This window comes from Callorhinchus milii, unplaced genomic scaffold, assembly GCF_018977255.1.
Source record: "Callorhinchus milii isolate IMCB2004 unplaced genomic scaffold, IMCB_Cmil_1.0 Scaffold11, whole genome shotgun sequence".
Classification (NCBI taxonomy): domain Eukaryota; kingdom Metazoa; phylum Chordata; class Chondrichthyes; order Chimaeriformes; family Callorhinchidae; genus Callorhinchus; species Callorhinchus milii.
The window spans coordinates 9040766-9059907 of NW_024704752.1; the positions used below are offsets into that span (position 1 = coordinate 9040766).

The 19142-nt window shown below is 38.1% G+C and overlaps 1 protein-coding gene across 1 annotated transcript; it reads left to right on the forward strand.

The window, feature by feature from the left end:
• Positions 1-525: 525 nt before the first annotated feature.
• Positions 526-3009, forward strand: LOC103182846 (calcium/calmodulin-dependent protein kinase II inhibitor 2-like). Its single transcript, XM_042339296.1, has 2 exons — positions 526-899; positions 2475-3009. The coding sequence occupies exons 1-2, from the start codon at positions 731-733 to the stop codon at positions 2543-2545; spliced, it is 240 nt and encodes a 79-aa protein (XP_042195230.1). The 5' UTR covers positions 526-730; the 3' UTR covers positions 2546-3009.
• The last annotated feature ends 16133 nt before the right edge of the window (positions 3010-19142 follow it).

Genomic DNA, 19142 nt, shown 5'->3' on the forward strand with positions numbered 1-19142 from the left:
CAGTCGGGACCAATTTTTTTTGGATTTTCTGGGGCCATATTTTTAAATAGGACGAAAAAAAAACTGCTTTGCAGGGCCATTTCTCCCTTGAAGTTCTTCGATTGCCTCTGGTTATTGTGGAATGTAATTGCTATTCAAGTGTTACCAGTTGATGTCACTCTCTCTCTCTTCTCTCCCAGCCCTGAGGAGGAAGAGGAGGAGGGGAGGAGATTGATGTTAATCAGGTTGCCCTACATCACTCCATCCCCGGATGGATGACTTCATTCTTCCGCCCTGGGTTTCCTTTATTGTTGGCGGTGGGGTCCCCGACTCTCTCCAGAGCTCTCCAAACCAAGTCAGAACAACATCTCCAGCCACAGCAGCAGGGCAACAGCAAAGCCTTCTGCTCCCAGCCCAACCCAACCCTCCAGCCACCCCACCAGCCAACCCAACCCTCCAGCCACCCCAACCCTCCAGCCACCCCAACCACCCCACCAGCCACCCCACCAGCCACCCCAACCCTCCAGCCACCCCAACCCACCAGCCTCCCCAACCCACCAGCCACCCCACCAGCCTCCCCAGCCCCAGCCCTAGGATTACCCGCAGAAGAGGCACCTCCTGAAACTGATGCACATCAATTTCACCAGGTGATTTCAGAGAGGGAGTGCTTTTTTTTCCTCCTATTTTTCTCTCTCTCCCTCTCCCTCCTTCCCCCTTTTTTTTTAAATCTGGTTTCCTTCTTGGAGGTACCATGTCGGAGATCCTGCCCTACAGCGAGGAGAAGATGGCTCATTTCGGCAGCGACAGTGAAGTCAGCCAACTCTCCTTCAGCTGTCGCCTCCAGGACACCAACACCTTCTTCGGGGGCTCCCAGCCCAAGAGACCCCCCAAACTGGGGCAGATTGGAAGAGCCAAACGAGGTAAGAACGAAACAACATCCCCCCACCCCCACCCCCCCCCCCCCCCCACCCTCCAAAAAACAAAACCCACAACAAAATAATTCTTTTAACTCGAGATTTAACGTATCATTTCACCCCAGTTTCATTCCTTTTGTTTTTCGAAACCACTTGAATATAAAAATCCTGTTAATTTTATTTGCAATGCAACACCTTTTAATTTCTCTTTTTTTTTTGCTGGACAGTAACCATTGGTGTATGTGTGGATGTGTGTGTGTGTGTGTGTGTGTGTGTGTGTTTTGCTTGATTTGAATATTAAAAAACATGTAAGAATATGGAAATCTACTTTGCTTAATACCCAAATTCTGGGTTTATTCATAATGCAGCCAAATTTCTTTCGCTGAAAGCAGCTCAATTCTAATTTTCTGACTGATGGAATCACATTTAGTTGCCACATAGCCCGCGAGAGTCCATCAGTCTTATATTTTCAAATCACCCATTTCTTTTTCAATTCATTTTTAATGAGGGTCATTACATTTTGGGGGCATTTTTGTACAGTTGATTAATCTACCAGTTAATTAAAATCGTCGCCTAAATCTTGTTCAGAAATCTTTTTCTTGGTCTGTCCCTATATATGTGTGTGTGTGTATATATATATGTGTGTGTGTGTGTATTATATATATATGTGTGTATATATATATATATGTGTGTGTATATTGACATATATATGTGTGTGTATGTATATATATGAACCGATTTCTTGCATTCATGCCATTTGGATTAAACTCAAATTTGTGAAATACTCTCAGCATCTTTTTGTTGTATTGTATTACTTCATTCAGAAGGGTAAAAGGAAACTGTATCCATTTGACGTTTTAATGGATCGCTTTCTAACTTTTTTAAATTGTTAATTCATTCGTATGTTTACTGCGGCAGATCTCTAAATTAGATACAAACAACCTACAACCTATTATAGTGTATATTGATTATATGTTTTTCATTTTTGTTATTGGTAGATTTATCCGCTGATGTGTTTTTTTTTGGTACCCAAACATTCTTGGCTCTTGTTTCATGCACTGTGTTGACTGCAACCTGTTCCGCTCAATTTGTCTTTGGCAGCAGTCAATGTGCCCATCACATACCCTGACTGATCCCTGGGACAGAATCTCACAGCGAGAAACCAAGGGACACCAGGTTTACACATTTTTTTGGTGAAATTTCGTCTTATATATTTTTCTTATCATTGGAAAAACTGCATTTAACCCCTTAAACTGCATCTTTGCAGCACAAACAAGTGAACTTCGACTGAGACGTAACGCCACAAAAAAAATAGCATTTTTTTTTTACCTTCTATTGATATTTTAAACAGATTAATTTGTGAAATCACTTTGAGTGTTTGCATTTTATTCGTGGCCATTGGTTTCTGGTTGTGATAGGAGTTATGCAATGTATGTGTGTGGACCACCCCCCCCCCCTCCACACACCGCGGGCTTTGCTATCATTGCTTTCCACTCTGATCCTATTTATATTCCATTCTTTGCACATATTTTACAGGGCTGTTTCCGGAGGCTAAATTATTTTTTTTTCTTAATTTCACAGTTGTTATCGAAGACGACAGAATAGATGACGTTCTGAAGGGAATGGCAGATAAAAATTCCTCTGGAGTGTAATCTGGAAGGGTGGTTTCCCTGATTTTCAAACTATTTAACTGTTTTTTTTTAAAAAAAAGCACTTTTGGCTGTGCATGCGTTTGTGGATTGTGCAGAGAGATTCCGGTGGCTTACTGACCAATCTCCAATCCAAACCAATGCACACAAATTGAGGAGCTGTCCATTTCAGCACCATTCGGTCCAACCAAGGCACACAGGTTAAGCTGTGTCCATTTCAGTTCCAATCAAAGCCAAGCCACTCAAAACAGGGAGCTGTTCCTTTCAGAACCTCAATCCAAATAAATGCACAGAGGTGTTTTTGACCTGGCCCACCCTAGCACCGTCTGCCCAAAACTAATGCAATAGGGTTTGAGGCACTGTGCATTTTAGGACCTAACCACCCACCACAGCGGCTGATCGGAGACAGTAACGGCCAGCAAAAGCGACACCATGGTGGAAAGAAAGAAAGAATGAAAGAAAGAGAAGACAAGGGATGGAGAGAAGAGGTTTTTTTTGCATCAAAATAGACGCATTTAATTCCATCTTGTTGCATGAGCTTCCGGTCATGGTGCCAATGTTGGTGCCATCAGTCATTAACAGTTTGGCACGCTTCTTTCTAACGGAAGTCTTGGTACTTGTATTTTTATATCTAAATCTTTGTAAAAACAAATGCTAGTCCATGTATTGTATTGCATTAAAGAATGTTTGTATTTTTTGTAAGGTTGCATAGACCAGACCTATTCACGTGCAGGGCTGATTGACTGTCCTTGGTCTGTTCTGTATCAGTATTGGAAGGAGACTTATTGAATGTTTGTTATTTATGAACCACTTGGTCTTTCAAGTTTTTTTTAATTTATTTGATTTGTTTTTGCACATATCAATGTTCAAATCTGTATTTAAAAATCTATATTGTGAATAAACATTGCTAATGAATTTGTGAAACATGGAGAGTTAGAAAATGAATGAACTGTTTAAAAGGTTATATAATGCGCTGTTAACACTGACTATTCTCTTTTTGGACTCTTGAAGCTGTGTTTTTTTAATTTTTGTAATATTCTTTTATGAAGCTTAATATTGTTACATGTGCATGTTAACATGAGGCATAATTTTCAATAATGAAAAATCATTCCAAGGATATATAAAAGCAAAAAAATTGTAATGACATTCTGAGAATGATTCATTGTACATTTTATGACCATTTTCACTGTATTTGGTGAATAAATAAATGGTTGAAGGCTATGTCTGCCAGTAATTGATTCCTTTTTTTGACATATAATCACACTTTGCAAGAAAGAGTGAAATAAAATGATAAAATTTTTAACATGTTGAACATTTTGGTATATATTAGTCAGATTTAATCACTAATTTGCAATTTCCAACTCCAGATAATGATCAGACGATTGTAATTTTTTTTAACTAGAATTGACTCGAGTGCAAGTTACCTCATTGTGTTTTACAGTTTATTTTCTAAAAGGAATAGAAGAATCATAAATTTTATAATTAGTTTTTTGCTACTGCATTTAATTCTCCAGCAGAGACATGTCATTCTCTTTCAGATCTCTCACTAATAGTAAGTGGTATTCTACATTTGTTGGATTGTAAATACTGTATATTGATGGGGCCAAGCTCCAGTCCCAGCTGAATGTGAAATGTAGGTCCTCTGGCTCAGAATCTAATACTCTTTTACAATATTACTAACTCTTAGAACTCAAATACTTTCCTTCACTTTGTAAAATTGGCACTAAGTCAGATGATATACACAGGTAAAACGACTGGAGCTGGATGCAAACATCAGAAAAAAAAATCCATCTTAAATGTAAAAGTCAACAACTGTGAAACATGGGAATAAGTGGTCGTTATCACCCAGGATCCTGGTTAAATGGACCGCCAACATTTAAAAGGGGAAGACTTATCATTCGAAACCACACTACTTGTACTTTCCCATGGGAGAAAAATCTGAAGAGGATTTTAGTACCAAGTGAATAGATCAGATTGGATACATATAGAAATCACATTCACAGTAGGAAAATATAAAAATCTTAAACCAATTAAAGAGATAATTTAGCATGAGGACAGATAAAGTCTGGTTTTACCCCTTTTCCAATTGAAATGACTATCACAGAATGGAAAAGATTATCTATTATTTTGCCATATTTATTCTGAAAATCAATTTAATTTGGCGTAACTTTCATTTTTTCCCAAATAGCATGAGTTAATAAGTGTTTGACAGTAATATACAGTGACATTGATTTTAACTGAGTGATTTATATTTAAGCCTAATTGAATTTAAAATAATTGCTTTCTAGATAGTTTTATGCAACAAAACCCAAGAGATTCCAATGGTGGCTGATAGAGCCTCATTATGATTCCATTTCTTTACTGTAGGTTAGACCAGAGGATAAAAAGTGGATTCATTAGGATGGGTTATCAACGTTTTGTCATATGGTTCATCAAGACGTTGAAACTGAATTAACTGCAAACTTGAATGCCATAGATCTGAGATGCAGGTCTGTTCACCACACAAACTTTATTTCAGTTGATTGAGATTAATTAGTTATTACCCATGTAAGAAGGTAAGGGATTGCTTAACATTTACCATTTAATAAGAACATTTTGGGGGGGAAGAGGAGCCAACTAATCTGATTCAGCTAAACTCTGATTCAGCTAAACTTCTCTTCTAAACTAAACCTGCGAGTTAATCACAGAATGATCAAGGTGTATTTTTGTAAATTCATGACCATAGCCATGTTAGGTGGTTGAAATAGAATCCATAATAACTTTTAAAGGGGAATTAACAAAGTATTTTTGGTGAGCCATTAGTTCTGGTGAAGCGGCATACTCAAAAATATTATCTAATGTTTCTGTTTCAGGTGTTGGTTGCTCTGCTGTGCATTTCCAGTATTTTCTCCCTTTAAAGATGAAATGGCTTATTTCCCGTCTAGCAAAATACAACCCTCGAGCACGCAAGTCACAACTAACTTCATTCGATCATTATGTGCAATTGGTGACATTCTTGACAGTCTTTCTTGTTTTAAAAAAATTAGAAATCTAGATGGACTAAAGCTCACAGCAAATGACACAGCCAAAATGTCATACTTTCTGGTCAAACAAGATTCTGCAGCAATGGACAAAGAAGGTAGAAAGTAGGAGAGGGTGGTGGACATGTGGAAAATCTAAGTGTAAGGCAAGAACAATAAAAGGTTTCAAATGGAAGTAGTAAAGTTTCTGGAAATTAAAAGGATTCAGGGCTATTAAATAAAGAGACTGATAAATCGATCAATTCTATTGGGAAATTGGATAGGTTGGACAGTAGGCCTACTCCTGTCTGAAACAGTTACTATGTTACTGAAGAAATTGGTCCAAGGGGTGTTACAGTTCAATGAAGCGCAATTCCACATGGAGTTTCCAGGCATTGAAATCACTTACACCACCATCAAAATGAGCAGAGCTTCTCATCCAGTGCTAAGATATTTGATTTTCAGATAAATCCACAATAAGTCCCTTCACACTCTTTACTCTGACTTCTTGCTTTTGAAGTGACAGAGGAGATTTAATTACTTGAAACAAGGCTGCTGCAGCAATGAAACTGGAGCTTAATGGATTTAATGCCAACGAGCCCTGGAGACACAAGACGTTTCTGGCATCTAAGTAACTGGTAAGCGATGGAAGTGTCTGTGATGCGGGGATTTCTTTTCTAATAAACCATTAAAAGGCAAATACAATTAGCAGGGGGATCATTCAGAGGATAATGAAGAAATGGCAATACAACTTTCAAATATAAGGAACATAAACTGTTCCTTTTCTATCTGTAGATCTCTACGGAATTTACCTGCAAGGCAGTCGGATTTACTCTGTGCGCGCATGTTTTCAGAAAAACCCTTTTGAGAGCAACACATACACACGCACCAAAACAAAATATGCCATTTTCATCTGTTGCAGTGAATCATTGTACAATAGCTGGAGATCAAGAAAAATAACAATTGCATTCCTTCTCTGGAATAAGCATATTGATAAATAAAGTTTTGATGAAAAAGAATCATGGCACAAATGGAAATCTGCATAGAGCAGATGTGCTCAGAGCAGTCCCCTTGCTTGATTTTACTCAAATATGCTTTCTAAAATATTTTCAGGATTTCAAGGAGACAATAACCTTCATTTAACGTATATCAATCATTTCACATTCATAATGTTTTCTTTAATTATTAGATCTCAACACGTTATGAATAAGCACAGATTATTAAGAATGCTTCCAAATTACAGCCAGCCTGAGCCCATTTACATGAAGTTACTGGATAATAATGTGTATTATCAATGTATTGGTAGTTTCGTTTGTCAGGATGATCCACTTAGGGCATAAAAGAGGGCATTTCGAGCATTTAATTGGTTTACTGGGAGATAAAAATGTCAAGAAACCTCCTGTGGCAGGTTTAATGAATATTAATAAACTCCAAAAAATGGATTGTAAAAGGTTATTTATTTTGGAACAAAGGGAACTGAATGGAATGGTGGGGAAACGAATTAAGAAAATATATCTATGGGATCTGTGTGAAGATGTAAACCAACAAAGAAGGAAAAGGACCTGTAACCGGTCTAAAAATCTCGAAGGTCTTTAAAAATACATTTATTCTGTGATTTACTGGTTTGTTATTCTGTGATTTTAATTCCACATCTGCAAAACTGCATCCATCTTTCTGGCTGTTTTTTGCTCATCTTCTTTATGTGATGTTATTGGTCACTGAAGTCTGCATAATTACGCTGGGCAGCTGTGATATTTCATTGTGACACTCTTCTGTTTTCCCGTTTTCATATAACAAAGTTATTTGTCCAGCTCTTTGAGATGTTTCGTAATTTCTTACCAAATTAATGGTATAGTGTAGTGCCATTTGTGGAAGAATTCTCTGGATGGACCTCAGCTGAATCAAATATTGGCATGACAGGTTGAACCTCCTCCATTCCATTGCTTGGCTAAAGACAATGAGCTTTTGCTGACTTTAAGGAAAGCTGGTTTTATATGGGTACTGAAGCTACAGTGAGTAAATTAAGACTATGACCTTTAGAACAATTGGCTGCTGATACCAACAAATGTCAGTGGGAGCTATGTGTATGGTATTTTGCATCAGCCTGGTGCAGTGGTAGCACTCTCACCTCTGAGTCAGAAGGTTATGGGTTCAAGACCCACATCAGGACTTGGAATCACACAGTCTAAGCTGACACTCCAATGCAGTGCATTGTCGGAGATGCTGTCCTTCACACAAGATGTTAAATCAAGGTCTTGTTTGCCTGTTCAGGTGGCTGTTAAAGATCCCATGGGACTATTCAAAAGAGAAGGGAGTTTCTCCCAGTGCCCTGAACAACAATCCCCCCCCAAAATAAAGTGAGTTTGTGATTTCTGGGTTTGGAGTGGCTGTTGTATCAGGAGGAGCAGTTTGGTTGAGAGATGGTTCCAGATTTCCAAGAGGGGTGGGGAACACATATGTTCACTGTAGGCAAAAGAACAAGACTCTACAGGTTATAAATTCTTTCCTCAGTATTTCTTGCAAGATTTAATGAGATTTATAATGTGTGCATTCCACATCAAGAAGTAAAATATTGTATCAAAATCCACTGTAAATTTTAAAAACAATTATTCCCATTGATTCCAGGTCTGTATACTAATAGTATATAACGACACTATGTCTTAATTTCACTTTTGAGATGCGCTTCTGTCCAAAGCTATAAAGATAACAATGACATTACCTTAAGGAGATAGCAATACCTTGTGTCTCTTGGGTGGAATATTTCAGACTGGATTCCCCACACATTCAGGAGCAAGGTCAAATTCTCCTGAAATAAAAATGTTTAGTAATAGATGATTTTGCAAAAAGGGATTTACCAGCACAACCTTAGCAATTTTTTTTAAAGCTTCATTTAAGACACACTGAATTAACAAAAGGCTTATTTTTCTGTGCATCTTCTTTGCATTGTTTTACCATAGTACTGGAGTTAGTATGTCAAAATCCTGAGAGAAAACCTGGAACACAGTTGGGCGAAAGGTAACAGTCTCTCTGGCCCTTTCATAGACATCAGATCTGTTTTTATATATTTTCAGTATTTTCTCGGTGCCTTGACATGAGCCGTTGGCTTCATCTCTAGATTTCCAAACAGCTCTGTATTTTCACGAGAAGTCATAAAGCCTGGGCAATTCTTAAAGGGTTAATGGTACGAAAGAAATCCCTTGTAGTAAAGGGACTGAGGTTATTAGCATGCAAAGACACACATTTTGATGATGAATGAGCTTCTCGCTGCTTACTGCAGTCTTACTGTATTCCTGGGCTGAGTTCACATAGAGAAATGGGTTGGCCCCATCTTTAAGATTTATTTAGCTGCTGCAGTGTTTACTCACTGCAGGCTCTCAGACCCTCCTCTCTCCCATCCCCTCTTCCCAGAGGTGCCGCAGTACGACAGTTGATAAATAGACATCCTTTGATGCCAAAATCTCTGTGTCATCCCCGGAGCCCCGGTCCTCCTACGCTGCTGTCAGAGTCAATCCCTGAACTCCTTATGCATGACCTTCATCAGGATGACAGAATTACCTAATTTCTTCGACGCACTGTTGGCACAATTCACAAAAGCAAACAACTCTGCCTTGTAGTGCGAGCGGGACAGAGATGTTTCCCCTATCAGCTAGTCATGGCTTCCTTTTCCAGGGCAGACCTGTTGGGAGTAAACCTATATAAATCCTAGGCTCTCATTTCGAGGGAGTTCTCTGCTATTGTGCCTCAAACCATCCTTGGTGTAGGATTCAAGGCAAAATTTGACACACAAAAGCTCATCCCAGCAGTAAGCCAATCTCCTGCCAGCCAATTGTTAAGTTGATAGTCCTACAGAAATCCATGGTCTAAACTGTTGCACTCCCAGATATCACACAGGGCAAACCACAAACATTAATGTAAGTGAAAGATACATGACTCAGATAACAGGTTTACAATTTCTTATATCAGAGAATTGGTCCTTATTATGTTGACACACTCTTTCCCACACACTCTGTTTTACCATTGTATTATTTATATTATTTCTCACACACCCTATATTGGTGTTTGACACAAAAAAATATCCAAATACATCAGAAGGCAGCCTCCGTAATAACACCTGCAGATCTGAATACCATGAAACCGCTTCAATGCTGCCTACAGGCCTGAAACGTTGTGGTTCAATGCTATACTGCCGACATACTGAGGTATTGTGATAGTCCTCTAAGCTGTCTATTAGCTTGAAAATAGGGAGTTCCCTATTGCTTAAGTGACATAAATGTGAGGAAGTTCAGTACTGCTTATTAACCTCAATGCATTGAGACAGCACTAAATTATTTTCAAGCCTGCATATCCTAGGGGGTAGCTCCTTATATGACTCACATATGACAAGACAGGCTCTATACTCACCCGGGCTTGTATATGAGGCATGGGTTCTACAACAATCCTAGGTCAGTATATATATTTAATCCTTGCATTTGAACATCACAGGACAGCTTGACACTGTGCCTGGGCCTTTGTTATGTCTTTCAAGTTTAAGATACAAGGTTTGCTAATGCTGGCAAACTTTGTGATCCATGGTTATAATGGAAAATTCTATTACAAGGGTCCCTTGGTCTGAATCCCAATTGCTATCCAGTTACAAACTATTTAGAATTACAGGTTGCAGAATGCTGTATGTGATTGCGATTTCAATACAAAAGCTTTGGATCGAGCGCTCTACCAACTGAGCTCCTCCATATGTTTAATTTCCCGTAATATGCTATTTCCTAACAATAATCAATAGTGCATTTCAGCCTCTCATTAAACACAGCAGCGAGTGTAATGCTACCTCTCACACCAATGAAGAATTCCTAGAACCTTCCTGAAGATTTTAAGTGGCTGCCAACTGTGAAGAGCTAATTCATGATTGTGCAGTATTTACTTTTCACTTGTTTATCAGTCCACAAGGTTGGATTCGTTTCCACAGAATAATGTAAATTATGTAAAGCTGCAATGCCTCATATTTATTCATTTCAACCACACCGTGTTTCAGAAGAGCTAACTGAATATGTCTGTGTGAAGAAAATGAGAAAATGTCCTTTTTTTTCTGTGGCCGATTTTTAAAAACATTTTAATATTAATGTAATTAATGGCAATTCAATATGGCAATTTGAAGCATTAATGTTTCTGCAGCATTCAGAGAATATCTAAATTACAACGTGGTTGGGTTGGGAATGAGCATCTTACAGGTAAATGAAGAGAGAAAAGGCGGATTAAGCTTTAACAGTCGACGTAGCGTGAGAGTTACAGTGGAAAGGAGCAGTAATAGGAAGTTATGAATAATGGATAAGCCGTCATTATACAGTGGCAGGTACAGTGGGAAGTTGCTTTAGTTGAGGGCAGAATAATTGACTTCTGAGGCTTCAGACTTCTGCAGCTCCTATTAAATAAATGCTGGCAAGCTGCCAAACTTCTGTGCAGCTGGGACGTGGACTGTGGGTTTTAAAATGGTTTGATCTCTGCGTATTTAATCTTCTGGGTCTTCATTAAGATGAAGACTGACGGGAGGAATACGAACAAATGAAAGACAGACTGTCCCAGTGGAAGCCTCACATGCAAAGAGCCTTCCATATTTTGAATCTTCACGTGTCTCTGTTTTCCTACCAGTTAATAAACAAGGCAATTAAAACGAGGTAGACATAGCTTACAAGTGCTTTTAGAATTAATTTTTAATTCACATAGATTATTAGATTGGTAGTGTTTTTTTGGAGATACAAAATGTATCTCAGGGAAGTTTATTCACTGAAAGCTGCTCTGGGAATGTTGTGTGCTCAGAACAGATCCAAGATGGGATAAACAAGCTCCATATTTAAAATCACTCTAGGAATTCATACACCGTGCGCTGAACAGGTCTGAGGTGTAAAGTCCTGTGTTCTGTTGAGTGATAAAATAAATTCATATTGAAATGGGAAAATTCACATATAATGTGTTAAAAATTTACCTGAATTATCCTGTGAAGATTTTACATTTTACTTCAGTACCATACATTTATACCATATATATATACCTCACTATATCTGAAGTTATATGTCAACATTCACTGCACTTTACAGTACTGTATGTCCTGTGAAGTGTTTTGAGACATCCTCAAAAGAGGTACTATATCAAATGTAAGGATTACTGTTATTATTATTATGGTTGTTATGATGAATAATATAGATCAGGGGAACAATTCATTGAATAAAGTTGGATTGATGGATGGCATTGGCTAAAAAACAAATCACTAAATGGCAGTAAAATATATGGGACACATTCACAATGTTCTCATATTTATACCCATCCACATCTCAGTAGCTATTTTGCTCTTACTGTTTGACTCTGGGTAGTGTCATGCACTTTGGGTTTCAGCCCTTTCCTTGACTTTACCTGAACCATTCTTAGCTGGCAATATCAGAAAAATAATAATGATAATAATCCTTTCATTTGCTGTAGCATGTTCTCACGTCTTCGAGACATCTCAAAGTGCTTCACAGAATATACTGAAAAGTGACTGCAAATTGACCTGTATATTTTGTGGAAGAAGATAAAGAAATTCTGCCCTTATGACTAACAGCTTTAGATCTAGAACTCTGTGACTAGAGTATGTACTTTCACCCCAACTTTAGGAGAGAATTCTTGGAACTTTATGAGAGCAGTTCCCTGTGAAGTACTTTGATGTGTTTCAATGTTATGGATGTTACATCAAATGACAATGATTATTATTATTATTATTGCATTTTTATCCCATCATAGGCCAATCCCAATATCTGATATGAGAACAGATCTGACAGCTCATAGGTCTGCTTCATGAGAGAACATCCTCCAAACTCACTGCACAAATGGAGGCAAATGTTTTCAACTGCTGTTGTGCATTAACAGCACTGCAGTGCACCAGCAACGGAATCTGTTCTAAGTCAATCACAGCCTACTGTTACATTAAAAAAACTGACTGAGCAGAGCTGAGCTCGATTAAGGATTAAAGATGTTCTGGGAATGGCATGACTGTGGGCGGGGAAGGGAAAGATAAAACTGAAATATGCAAATCTTTAAGGCATGATTTCACTGAAAGTGCTCTGTGTTCTTCACTGATATAGTTTATATTCAGTCAGGTAGAAGTACCAGTTAGGCGCTCATTAAGGTAGAACAGAAGTTGTTCTCAAAGTTGGAAAGTGTTAGTTTCATAAGATCGGACCATTGCAGAAGCAAACTCACATTCATCACAAGAAGTGGTTGATTCAAAAGATAATTTGGTTAAACTTTCATTCACTCACATCTGACAGTATTTTACAACATTTTTGTCCAAAGTCAGGAATCAAACCAGCATATCCTTAGGAGTAACGTTTCAAAACCTATGTCCCAGGAAATTGCAGATACAATAAATCCTGTAGCTCAGTGGTTAGAGCACTCACCTCGCAAATGAGAGATTTGGGTTTGATTCCCGGCAGGGCGAAATGTTGAGGAATTTTCCATACTCCACATGCCTCTGTTTACCTAGCAGTAAATAGGAACCCAGTTGTTAGTCAATTGGCAGATCGCTTTTCCGGGGGTAATAATCGCTTGAAAAACAAACAAAAATTGGTCACTACAATCCATGACTGTCTGTTGGACACTGCTGTCTACAATTGGCTGCCACGTTTCACCCACAAATTATAAAGTCAATTCACTTCACAGTATATTCTGTGAAGCGCTTTGAGACATCTCGAAGACGTGATAAGGCACTATATCAAATGCAAATGTGCAGGTATGGTGCCACTCAGGTGCATACATGATAGATAATGGATGACAGAGGAATATAGGGGAAGGCAAGGGAGGGGAAATAAGGATGGGTGCAGTGTCATGTGGAGTAGAAACACTGGCACAGACTAGTTGAGCCTAATGACCTGTGTCGATGCTGTATGCAAAAATATGACATTTTAGAAAGTAGCCTGTGTCACAGTAACTCTATAATCAACCTAAAATCCAGAAACATAATCACTACCCTGTCAAGGCTGGCCTTTCCTTGACATGTAGGAAAGGGAATAAAGTACTTAATGAAGGAAGTGTGCTTCAGCACAAATTGTACATAGTCATTTTTCTGTTTATAATTTTCTACTCTCCACGAGGCAGTGACTCATGATGGCAAAGTTAACAAACGGGAGCAAGAATCTATATTTGGCAAATGCCTACCATGGAACGAGAGAAATCTGGAGTTTGCCATGTAGTGAATCGTGGCACAGACTCACACCCAATCAAAGCAATGAACAGGAGAGTTCCTGAACTCTACCCTTGAACAAAAGAGTAACAGTCCAGTGAAATAGAATTAACCATGTACTAAATCAGATAGAAAATTTAAGCCCTGCAAATGTTTAACTGGATAGGCACACATATATAAAGCTATTTCAATACTCCTATTTAGTAAAAAATAAAGTTCACTGAGCTACTGGGCCATGAATGAGTGGACGAAAAATCTAGGTTATTTAATGTTTTGCAGTGTATGCAAATTGAACTCTTACTTTTGTTTTAAGTACTGGGTTTTCCATCTGCTAATCCAATAATGTATTAGTGGTAGATCCGGCTGGAAACAGTGATAATAAAACATCAGCCCTACTCCAAACTGATCCTATAAACAGCAGTTTTTCCCATTAGACCGATTGGGGAATCATTTGTGGCAAAACAATTTTGAACCGGGGAATTCCACAGAGAATTAACTGGTATTTTCCGACATGGAAAGGTCAAGATAAATCTCTCATTTTTTGCCTTTTCATCTTTTGAATAGCAATACCCTTCACAACAAGATACCCCTCCCTCAACACAAGACAATCCTCCAATTAGCTGCTACATTTTGCCCACAAATATACAGTCAATTCACTTTACAGTATATTCTGTGAAGCGCTTTGGGATGTCTAGAAGACGTAAAAGCGCTATATCAAATGCAAAGATTTATTATACTATTATATCTGGCCAAAATATTGTCCATATATATCAGGGAAAATACAGTTACTGCTGGGGCCACATCTGTCCCCTCAATTGTTTCCACTTATTCTACTCCCCTGAAATCATTAAGTTATGCTGCAACACGGTCCCTATGACCATTCTTGACATGCAAGCCTGGGCAGTGAGTGTTAGCAAGTTATTTGACTGCGGAGAACATCACAGGCAAATCTAATACGTTCCCCCCCCCACCCCAACATTTGCAAATGTACACCTTCCAGCAAGAGCTACTTGACTCAGGATGTTAGAGACGCTAATTCTAATGCATTTTGGGATTTTCTCCCGATGTGAAAGGAGCTATATAAATGTAAATTGTATTGTGTCGTTGATGCCACTTGAAATGCCCATAGTTGACATTTACAAATATCAGTAGCCCAACTATTAGGTCTGGTGGCAGTGCTGTTGGGAGCAAAAAGAATTGGAACAAATTCCAACTAATTCTTCTTCACAACGCTTTCACAAAGCTACAGTACAACATGACCTCTGTATTTATAAGAGATTTCAGTTAATGGGATGAAATACCTGGGAAAGAGAGTCTTCAAACTGTCTGATGCTACGACTGATCACAGGGCTGACTGATGCATGACAACCGTATTCTTTACTCTCTAGGAAGAATGGCAGCCACCCAAATGACAATTCACCAAGAACAAGTTACTCATCACTTGGATTGATACTTTATTTGAATACAGATTTCTCATAATATCTTGTGATTTATGCTTTTTATTATAAATTCCTTTGTTTTAATATTAATATCCTCTGTTAAACTAGCCGTGTGCTGGCTATGATTTAACGACTGCTTTTCTTCTCAGTTGCAACTCCTTCAAAAATAATTTGGATTATTAATGCATGTTAATGATCTTTTGCTTGTTTTGTCCCCGAGGTTGTAATTTCTAGAATTTTTTTTTCAAGAATGTATTAATGGACATTTTTTTCAAAACTGGGACTGAGGTTTTAAATATGAACACCTACTTTATATGCAATCAAAAATAAATAACATTCATCTCTGCTGTTGACAAGCTGCACAGCTGCAGGCAGTAGTAAGTATCTCAAAGGACTCGTGATAAAAACATAAGTCTGGAATTATCCTTTAAGGTACATGCAGCATGCAATCAATAATTCATGTCAAACTGCAGAATTCATTCACAAAATCCAACCAGAGACAGGTAGCTCCTGCTGAGTCCAGCCAAACCAGGTCAGGGTCTGAAGATTTATAGAATTTTCTGTTTGAAGTGACAGGACAGATTAACAGGGTAAGGAAAGGCATCTTTCAATAGGCATATCCTTTGAGACACATTTATAAAGGATTGTAAATTATATGTTTCAACACATTCAGGCGCAAAATATAGAGGCATGCAGGTGAGGAGGGGGTTTGCTTTAGATAAAAAATAGAGTTGATCGGTATTACTTTATTACTTTACTATGGAGCGTCACAGTAATTGTTTTGATGCATTCCATTTCTTCTCCCCATTCATGATTATTTTTCCCCTTGCAGGTTGCTTGGTCAAAGATTGCTTTGTACTTACAGAATGTTCTGAGATGCATCCTCTGTTAACTGAGATTGACAAGAGTCATCCCAGCAGGGTGAGCCAAAGGATTTTAATCCTTCTATCTTTCCCAAGATAGAGCATATTCCCAGGGAATATTAATCATCCTCGACTATGAACTGAGGCAGCTCACCCAACCGAGAACAAAAGTTCTGAGTGACAAGGATCCCACAATTTGAGAACCAGGCTGATTGGAGATTTCTTATTCTTTCCTATTCTCTGCCTTCCTTTTGTCTCCTTCTTGCAGCTTGGTAAATAATACAACATTTCTTCTCTAAGACAGGTGGATGTCCTTTTGATGTGAGCTCTACCATAATGCACTGTTAATGACATTGACTTACCAAGAAGAGTAAGGGCAGAGTGAGGGACATCTCTTTCAACTACAATTCCACTGGGCAATGGGGGGAGGGGGGGAGAGAAGAAATAATAATAATAATAACAATAATATGCAACTCAAATGCAAAACCTTCTATTTGGGAGTTACCCATAAATGGTATGGTGTGCAGGTAATAAATAAAGTCAACTATAATCTGTTGTGTCTGGGTATGTTTATGTGTGTGCATTGGGGAAGGTGTTTATGTGTGCGTATTAATACAGAATTTCAGCTGAGGATAGCTGAAATTGGGTTGCCTGGTGTGACAATTCTCTAACTCCCACAATACATATTGTCACTATCAAATCAAATCGTATCAAGCCTTGCTGCGTAAGCTCACATGTGAAGAACAGTCATTTTGGCAGAACCCTCAAAGGACATAGAAGACATCAACACCTTCAGGCTAAGCCAGAGGATACTGTGCTGTATCATTTGTGTGTTAACAAAGGAGCGATAAGCAATGTGCTATATACAAATGCTGGGGTTTTGGAGACAGCAGATTATAAAGAAAATAAAGATTTTCTAGGATTTTTTCTATCAATAACAGATTCAAATATATGAGGGAATATGATAATATGAGTGTTCTCTGATGAAGGAGCAACTTCACTTAAATTGTGCACAGTATCAGATAATACTGTACTTAACTGGTAAATATTCTGTGATCAGAATAGTTTAGTCATATAAGTTTTTAATATTCTGATATAAATGTTTGGACGGAATGTTATATATCATTGAGTCTGATTCTTCATCAATGCTTCTTCTATTGAGAAACCAAGGAAGGAACCAAGGCAAGGTGAATGCAGAACATCAACAAGGCTGGAAGAGGATGAGAGATAAATTAAGAAATTGTGGTTAGCTGATACCAAAATTGAGTTTTGGAACCCTATTAATTATAGGATTGTTGAGCTAATAATAATAATCCTTGCATTTGATATAGTGGCTTATCATGTCTTTGAGACGTCTCAAAGCACTTCACAAAATATACTGTGAATTGACAGTCTATTTCGTGGGCGAAACAGGATAGTCAATTGCGCATAGCAATTGCTAATGGTCTTTTACTGGTTCTACAAATTGTTATGTAATTCCATTTTTCTGCTCTTCTCCCAAATCCCACCACACGTTATTTTATACAGAATCTGCCCCACCAGGCCATCAGCAGAGATGGAGTTGGAAGAGTCGCCTGAGTGTCATCTCTTGATATCTCGTGTCTGAACAAGTCAAGGTAATTAAAGGCAACATCAGGTTTCGTCCATTCCTTTTTTCATTCTGAAGTAAGTCAGAGCTTTGACTGAATGAATGAAGACCTCACTATATACAATTGTCAGCAGAAAGTTAATGCTATTTATTGGTGTCCTCTTCACCAATCTCTTCCAAGTTCAGTTCTCTTCCTCCTCCCCCATTCATCACAAAATGCTTAGCCAAAAACATGATTGAAACAATAACATGAACTTTGTCTTTCAAAATTCCTCCATTTAATAAACAACTTCTAAACTGAAAAGTACAATATAACTCACATGTCAGGAGAATGCCTCACAGTGCTTTACACCGCTGGCTGGGCACCTAACCCAGAGGTTGGAAGCTGAAGAGGGCAGAGAGGGGAAAGATGACTAAAAACTCAAAGACGAACATCTTGAAATATTTTTTGAAAAATGCTTAAAAAAAAATGCTTAAACAAATAGATTGAGGCATAATGAACATAAAGCTTGTCTGTGATGGACTAGCATCTCTAACATAATTATTCTCTAACTATCCCACAGACGTATTGTTTCACTCTCAAAGAAAGAAGTCTCACTTTAAATAAATTAAATAAACTCGTCAAAATTTTCAGGTTGCACCGCAGGGACCTTCATCTTGAAGAAGAAAATGCTGATTGGTGCAGCTCATGCTATTGCTGGAATAACTCTTGACAGGAGATCATACATTTCTTCCTTTTCAGCACTGCGGTTTGCAGAGATCAAAAACTCAACACTAGAGTCCTTTTGAAATTACTCCAAGCTTTAGAGAGTCAGAATTTTTTTATAATCTCAAATGACTTGCATTTTCTTTTACCAAAATGTCAACTTTACTAGAAGTTAAGAAAGTACAAATGATAAAAAAAAGTTGCTTTGTGGACTATTTGTTCATCTTATATTCTTCCAAAGTGTTCCAAACCAGAGGTTTATCCAATTCTTTTTGAAGGAGTTAATCACACTTCATTATCACTCAACTACAAATGCAATTATTACACTTTACAGTAAATCTTGTGATGCACTTTGAGATGTCCTCACAACATGAAAGGTGCCATATCAAATCCACGCATTGTTGTCATTCAGATCAATATTGTTTTTTTGTTGGGAATCTGTTTATCCAGTTGTCCTGTTGGGAAAACAGTCTTCTAATCTCTAGTTATGTTTATATCTATGACTAGCACCACTTTAAAGACCTGGATGGATCATGCCGTACCTTGACTTTCTTTTCAAGCAAATATATTTTAAAAAGTAACAAGATATATCTTTGGTACAGAAAGAAATGTTAGGCAGCTGGGTCGGGGAAAGCTGCCACAGAACAACAAGAATAAAATAGTGTCGGAAACCTAGGAAATTAAGCCACAAGCGATCATGGGTGATGACATATACTCTGCTTTGAATGCGAATCTATTCCCAGTCTGACCAAATCAGAAAATACCTACTCCTATGTTGTTAGACATTTCCAATGCTGCTTTT

Bases quoted from the DNA above. Each gene is read 5' to 3' on its own strand.
- LOC103182846 (XM_042339296.1), top strand. From the start codon at position 731: ATGTCGGAGATCCTGCCCTACAGCGAGGAGAAGATGGCTCATTTCGGC. The intron at 900-2,474 runs GTAAGAACGAAA...TTAATTTCACAG, and splicing joins GATTGGAAGAGCCAAACGAG to TTGTTATCGAAGACGACAGA.